The following is an 8,574-nucleotide window of genomic DNA, read 5'->3' as shown; positions in this document are numbered from 1 at the left end:
TCCTTCCCTTCGTAACAATAATTTTCCATTTTCTTTTTAACTTCGCACCAACTTACCTTTATTATCTGTAAAAACATAATACCGCACACTCCTTCGAATTATGACTGACCTTTTTCTTAATTGTATTTTATGCAGTTGTATGAACCAAGCGAGATCAAAATAATACAAAAAGGAAAGAACATTGAATATAAAATTTTATTAAACTTCAAAAGTAATTTACCCTTTATATTTATTTATAATTTTACATACATCATAGACTTGAGTAGGGACCGAAAAGAAACCCATATACGCCTCACCATCTTCATCTTAATCTATACAAATCCCACTAGCACGCCATTTCAAATACAAACTAGCCCCACCACAAACTAGAAAGCTCATCATAATAAATGCTTGAATTCTGAACAACAAAGAGAAAGAGAAGAAAATACCCTTAAAATTTCCACAGAATTTACAGAAAAAGAATAAACACTACTGCATCAGGTTTTGAAAAAAAAAAAAAATCAAAAAGGGCGCAAATTCCGACCAAGGCCATTGGCGTTAGTAAAAAGTCCAACCAATTCCGGCTTGTAAGGCAAGAAGGACTTCCTCTTGTTCTGTTCCACATGATGTTGCTGTTCCGTTCCCACGCTCCCGTTTTGAGGCTTCGTCGCAATCCGAAACAAATCCCGTTGCTTTTGTTGCTCTTGTTTATTATTATTCTTTCCGTCACTGTGGCTCCTAAGAAGCAAATCCCGAACACGAAGCTTCCACCGTTTCGATGTGGACCCCGTCGAGTTGCTCTTTTTCCGCTCACTCCCAACGGAGTTCGGTGTCCACACGCAGTACGCGCCTTCCGCGACCCCCTCCAGGTCAACGCTCTCGTCCGTTGACGACGAGCACGACGCCGTTTCGCCCTCCTCGAACATTAGCTTCCGTAAAGGAAGACGGCGCCGCGGAGTGGGCGCAATATTGTTATCATTCGGAAAAAAGCTTAAAACGGCGTCGTTTGACGGAACAACGCCGAAGATTGGGTACATGGGCTTGATCTGGCCGTTGTAGAAAATGTCGTCGGCGGAGACGGGAGAAGCCAAGTCTCGCGAAACGAACGCGAATTCGAAATCGTCGTCGTCGTTTTGTTCTGGCGGCTCGTCGTTTTTGGGGAGGAAGTTCTCGTTGTCATTTAGGTTTTCCCATGGCGGGAAAAGCGCGTCATCGTCGTCGTCGGAGAGTGAACTAGGTTCGTGGCGGAGCTCCTCGATTACCCTGGCGGCGATCTCGGCGAGTGTCTCCGACGAGTAGCTGCTGAAACTGGGAGAAGGGGATGCCTTGTTGTGAGGAGAAGCTTCTTCTTCTTCCACCTCTTGTTGCTGGTGCATCATCGTTTCTTTCTTTCGTTTTCCACTATTGTAATGCGATTCGGTTCCTTTTTTCTTTCGCACCAATTGAGAAAAAAGAAAGAGAAAGAAGAAAAAAGGTATCGGGTGAAATGAAGGAAAGTGTGTGGGGAGGTTCGGGTGTGGGATATATAGGATGTGATCAGTTGTGGTGGTAGTGTAAACGAGATTTTTTCTTTTTTGTAATTATGCTTTTTCAATTATCTCTATCATATTTATTATAATTAAATAGTTTTGCAAAATGAAAAATTATTAACATAACTGATTTTACAATTGAGTCTCTTAATCAAAATCTGAGTCATTTCAGACTTAAATATGCACTGATGTTCTATCTGATTGACTTGGCTTATGTATGTATAAATATATGTAAATATGTAATAAAAGCGTATAAAGGAAAGGGAAATCAGGAATTGACTAATTGGGTGAGATGTGGTAAGGTAAAGTTTGGTATGTGTGAGCCCAATAAATCGGCTACTTCTATTTTGGATCACTGAACTTTATTTTTATTATTTATATTTTTAGGTGACGTGGAATATATTTTTCGCTTGCTTACGGGTTGTGATGTTGACACGTGGTGTGTAACGCTGTTGCATGACACGTGTACGTAGGTAGGTAGCGCTCTAGTCATTATACCTTTTCTAGGACGGTGAAGCGGAAATGGATTGACGGTGGATGATGAAAATGGAGAGGCAGAATATAAAATAATTATGGGGGCGCAGCTGGTTGATGATGATTGATTAAGGATTGAGCAAGGAGTTGGACCCACACATGATTGGATTCATTAGCATTTATTAAATTGTAACAAGAGGAACTTATCTACCCATTAAAGGTACTAGAGTTTAATATTATTTTCCTCCTTAAATATAATTCTTTTAACTAGTCTTCTAAAAATAATTAATTTAATTAATCAAATTAAATTTATTAATAATTTGTATCATTTTTTCAAGATTTTTTTATAGTTTTTACGTAATTAATTAATATGAATTCTTCCATTCTCCTATCTTAGTAAGAGAAATAGTATAATTAATTACAAATATTATTTTAAAAAATAATTAATGCACCAAACAATTAAAATAATGTCCTATAGGATGGTGCCTACAAAGGATCTAATTAATGTCTTTAAGCAAAAATATTATTTTTATCTTAAACTTAAATATAAGTAAATTTAACTAATTTTATTTATATTTAATTATATCATTTCTAAATTATTGTTTAAATAATTATAACTCTATTTTTAAGGACTCTATTTTATTTATAATATCAAATTTTACTAAATAATATTTTAGAAATAACTTGTTTTTTACTTAAGATTAATAAAATTAAATAATTTTAACTAATTTTTTTAATTAGAGTAAAAATAATTATTTTTTACTTATATATAAATTCAAATAAAATATTATAAAAGCATCTATTAATAAAAGTATCATCCTAAGATAATCATGACGATTGATAACGAATAAATAAAATGGTTGTATTATATATAGAAAAGAGGTAGTAGTATTAATTAATTAAAACTCTATTGGTTACTGGTACAAGGGCGGTGGCGGGTATGTATAAGTATAATGTAGTACTATATGATATTCCTTTCCTTCATGAAACCGCGAAGCAAAAGGCAATGAATGACGTTGTTCACGGATTTTGAGCAGCAAAGAGAGGATGGATACATAGACGTGTGATGAAGAGCTAACTTTAATTTGTTGTTTTGGTGCCACATAATGCACTCGATAATGACGATGAGCGTGTGTGGAAGGTAAAGCACCATGACAACTAGCCTCAAAAGAGAGAAACTGCGACGTAAACCATGATCGCAGTCACCATAAATTTTTCTGCTATATGGGAAAAAGACAATTGGTATGCTCGTGACCAGCTTTTCAGCCTAGCTAGCTAGCTTTCTGGTTCAACTATATTGCTGATCTTTTTATGACTATGTCCTATGTGGGAATTTGCGGTTTATCAATCGGTTCTTATGTTACTGAGATAGATGAAATTCTCCTCTTCTTTTTTTCCTATTAAATAGGCCAATAAAAATATTAACTTAATTAAATCTTTCGGCAGATCATGGAAAAAACATAAAATTTGGAGAATGGGCTATTGAGTTGAAAGTAAAAGTTAAAAATACTTTATGGATAAAAAAAAAGTGCCAATACATTCTTGTTTCGGGATAGGATTTTCTTAATTAGGGTTAGAAATTGTCTCCTTAGAGCATCAAATATAATATGTCTAACTTAAAGATCTAATCTGTTTTATATAAAGATTTTCTTCAATTGAAACTTATCATATTTTATTTCTAAAATTAGGGAATGAGATATGATAATATATATTTAAGATACGATTAAAAGTTACCATATATGATCAATGATGATATTTTAATAAGATATAATCAAATAAGATTAGACTGAAAGCCTAATAAAAAGTTTTATTTGGGTCGAATACAATTCGATCGAAAATCAATTATATGAGCTAGGTTGGCCTATAAATGATTCGAGGGTACAACTCTTATTATTGTTGTATCACTAATCAGTAACATTTAAGACATTCATTAGTTATTAATCTATTGTACTCTTTAGGATCCACAAAATCTACGTGTCATCTTACATGACATTCAGAGACACATGTTCACCCTCCACATCATCAATCCTGCTACAAGAACACGGATGCTTGACCCTTAGCAATCGAGCTTTCCAATAAACAGATTATCTCTACCCTAACTAATATTCAAATGTATTTGAATATTTTATCTATTAGCAGGTATTAAATTATCTATAGCGATACATTATCTAAAAGGTATGATTATCTTCTACCTTTATCTATAATTCAAATGTTTATCTCTAATATTATCTCTAAGCCCTCTGCTATTATCTATAAGGCGAGAATTATCTACAAGGCTAAAATAACCCCTACAAATAAGAACCAGTATCATCGCTCAACTAATATAGATACAGGTTTCATCGAACCACTCTACACGACTTACTCACACACTCAACACACAACAACAAACTTGCTTTTCTCTTGCTCGTACGAGTTATACTTAAGCATTACTTGTTTTACTCTCCTTGTACATATTTTTACTTGAGCGTTGGAGTCTTTTGTTTTGCAGGTCTCCTGCTCTCAAAGACACCTCTCCAAATTGACGTGTGAAGTTTGGCTTATTAATATAACTTACAAAGTTATTAGCTAAAACATTATAACATTTTAATAGATAGTATGCACATCTTTTAAGGATGAAAAAAAAGCTCCAATTCACCATTTATAACAAGGAAGACTTCTTTGTCTAGTACCCTGCCTAGTTAGGGGAGAAATTTGGAGTACACAATCTTAATTTGTATCTAGAGGAAAAGAATTAAGAGAAGAAAAAAAGTACAAATATTATAAGTGATATGATTTATGATTAATAGAAAGAAAGAAAAAGAAATAATAAGTGTTTGACAAAATATATACTTATCTAGTTATTTTAGGTTAGTTGCTAAACTTTAATAGAAAATAAAATTTAATATGAAATACACAGCAGTCCGTGGTGCTTAATGTTTCGTACAAGCTGAAGTTTGAGCTTTAAAATTTGATTAAACCTCATCAAATCTTTTGTGACTGCTATTTTTCAAATATATAAATATTAAGTTGGCCATTTATATGCAATTAATTAACTTGTTCCACAAGTAAAACAAAGTCAACTAATGGAGACCAGAGTGAGATTTCCAAACACACAAAAATAATACAAGTGGGGGCTATGTTTCTGGAAGAAAAATTTGAAGTAATAATATATTCGATTTTTATGTACAATCAACAGGAAGCAAATGTTTGCGTTTCGTCATGTGGGGATGGATGACGAAGTTGACAAATACAACCACTTTGTTCACATGTAGTTTCAGAGGGAATCATTCAAAAGCATCATAATTCTCTCGTTTAAGGGTCTAATTTACGTGTAAAAGACAAAATAAAAGAAAGTGGCTATACTTGGCCCAAAATAATAAAAAAAAGATTACGAAAAGATCATATGAAGATTGGTGATATATGAGGGGTCGTGGTGGATGGCACTGCTTCTGTGGGCTTGCAGTGGTGTGTCATGTTCACCACCCACATGGCTATTTTGTCACATGACAACGTGGCATAATCTGATTGGGTGACAACCTCCCTCATTCTCTGTGTGATGTCATTTTGCAATGCCATGGTGATATCAACCATGCACTCTAAGCATTTGAATAATATTTATTAATTATAAGTGTGAATTATGATTATAGCCTTTTAGGGATTAATGAATATGCTGAAGAAAAGCACGGGAGAAAATTTATATAGTCATTTATTGGTGACGCTGAATTGAATTGATAAAAGTTATGATGAAATCAATCTGAAGCTTTCTTGAATAAAAAAAAATTATAATGTGAATAACAAAAATCTGAAAGTTTCGTAATTAACAACCTGAGCAAATTAAAATAAACCCTTGATTTGAAGAATTATAATAAGAAGAACGCGCAAAACTTTTACTTGTGCTGGATCATTCATTACATTTTTAATGCTTTATAAGTTTATTACATGATAGCATGGCATAGATTAAACTTTGTGATGAATAAGTAAAGGGCGTCGAGAATTGATGCCAAACAACAAATAGGGTGATGTCTTACTATCCTACTATCATTTAAAATAATTTAGACTAAAATACATTTTGATCCTTATAATGTCAAATAGCAAATACGATGGGTCATTTTTTATGAATTTATATCTCTTTATTTTATTGTATTTTTAAAAAAATCTTTTACTTTTTTTAATTTTTATTTCTTTTTAAAAAAATTATTTTTCTAATCTCTTTTTCCAATTACTATTGAAATTACAATCGAAGTATAATAATTATCAAAATTAATTTTTTAATCGAAAACATTATTATAAACTCTACTTACAAATTATCTTACAAACGATAATATGACATTATTATAATTATCTATGGATATCTTCCTCGAAATTATTATTATTATATGTATTAAGTATTAAAAAATTATTTGATAAGTTAAAAATTATAAACTTATTTATTTGATTAAAAAAGCAAGAATGATTTTTATGCATTATCTTTAAACATTTATTTGTTAATATAATTATTTAGTGAAAATTACTCAATTTGGTATAAAAATATAAATATTCCTTTCGAGGAGTAAGTACAATTTTCAAGATTAACAACAATATACACAACTTACAAAATTGGATATAAAATATAATTCACCCGTTATATTAATAATGTTGGAGTATACTAAATAAACAAAAAGTTAAAAAAAAAAACAAAAATATCTAATTTCGTCTTAAATTTATTCAAATAAAATTATCTATTTTCAAAAATAAATTAGTTGTTAATATCTATATATTTACATAATGTATATTTTTAATTTGATTCTTATAAAAATTAATTTAATATTCATATGTTTATTTATTTTCAATTTAGTTATATTGTTGTTTGTCATTGTTATAATATTATTTATTAGAATTTTATCTTAATAAAATATTATAAACAAATTAATAATGATTTCAAATATAAAATATAATATTTTTTATTTCTATACATAATAATTATTTTTCATTCAATTTTCATCATCATAAATAATTGTTATCACTATAAATAAATGTCATTTTATTATCATTATGCTAACAATTTATATGTAGTGTGACACTTAATTAAAAATTCAAAACTACTTTCCGGAACCAAAATGACAATGCATACTTAAGTTCAAGGAGCAAAATATCAATGATTAACTTTAAAGACAAAAATGACCGTAAATTGTTATGTTTAAAAACCAAATACAAAGGTGAATTTTTTAACATGTGACAATCATATATATGACATGAGACAATAGTCAATTGTCACATCATCAATGAAAGTACCACATATGTACCATCATTCTTAGTTAAAGAAAAAAATAACATAGGATTAATTTATTGTACTTTTTACAAATTCAGAAATAAAATTTTAATTTTGCATTATTGACCTAACTTTAAGTTCTTAACAAATTCATGAATAAAAATGGTTATTTATCTTTATGTTTTACTCTATGTAATCTCTTGTTACATAAATACTAATTTTTTTTAAAAAAACTAAATGTCTTAAAAAAAATCAAAATTGGGAATTAAATATTATAGGGGAACTAAAAGTAATTTTAACTAACTAACAATTTATCAATCTTTAGTGTAATTTCATTCCTCTTCATCATTTTGACATTGGCTAAATTTCATTTTTTTTTTCGAGCTTATGAATAGAAGATCGAAGTTGGCTCCCGTTGGAGTAATCAAATACTCGAGATTTCAAAGTTTATGTCCAAGAGATCGTATATAATCGAAGACATGAAGTTAAATTTGAAGATAAAAAAATATCTGATGTCTAAAAATGAAGATACAAAAAATATCGTGTCAATAAAAGAGATGAATTTGGGTCAAGGGTTTGTTGTCACATAGATCACAAGACATAAAGGTGAAGATCACTACAATAATTTGTGAAATTAACTACAACAAAATTAGTAGTTAATTTATAGTTAATCACTAGTAAAAATAATTAACTACAAATTACTATAATATGGGTGGTATTAATCTTTTATATATATATATATATATATATATATATATATCCTATGTGCGATGTCACATGACACTTTTCATTTTCATTTTTTTAAATAATTTAATTAATTCATATTTTATATTTATTTTATTTTTTGAATTTTATATAATAGGTTTAACAATCGTTTAAATTGATATAATATATATTTTGTTAATAAAAAAATGTGAAAAATATCTGATTATGAAAATACATGAAGTAAAGAATCTTTTTTTGGTTGATCCAGTATATTTTAAAATATACTTATGATCGTTAAAAGTAAATTTTATGTGAATGCAATTAATAAAGAATTGTTATTGGTGTTTTTTTAATTTGCACAAATAAAACACAAGTATATTTTACTATTATGAAACATAAACTTACATTATTTTAATTGATTGTCCAATAAAATAATTTAAATCAATATTAAGTTATTCTATATACTAGAGAGACTCCCGTGCCGATGCACGAGCTCATACTTCTATTTGAATATTGATAAATGTGAAGTATGTCAAAATATATGTATAATGTTTGAAAATTTTATTTAATGGGACGATAATAATATTGAAATATATGTAGGGAAACGAAAGCATTAATTTAGGAATGTATTTGAAACTAACCTGATTGTATGATAGAATG

At 29.5% G+C, this 8,574-nt stretch overlaps 1 protein-coding gene across 1 annotated transcript; it reads right to left on the bottom strand.

Moving 5' to 3' along the window:
- Positions 1-204: 204 nt before the first annotated feature.
- On the bottom strand, positions 205-1,698 carry LOC100789513 (uncharacterized). The gene has a single exon (XM_003522329.4). The coding sequence runs from the start codon at positions 1,356-1,358 to the stop codon at positions 501-503; it is 858 nt and encodes a 285-aa protein (XP_003522377.1). The 5' UTR covers positions 1,359-1,698; the 3' UTR covers positions 205-500.
- Between the last annotated feature and the right edge of the window lie 6,876 nt (positions 1,699-8,574).

This window comes from Glycine max, chromosome 4 (genome assembly GCF_000004515.6).
Source record: "Glycine max cultivar Williams 82 chromosome 4, Glycine_max_v4.0, whole genome shotgun sequence".
NCBI lineage: Eukaryota > Viridiplantae > Streptophyta > Magnoliopsida > Fabales > Fabaceae > Glycine > Glycine max.
This window is presented reverse-complemented; position numbering and strand designations above follow the sequence as displayed.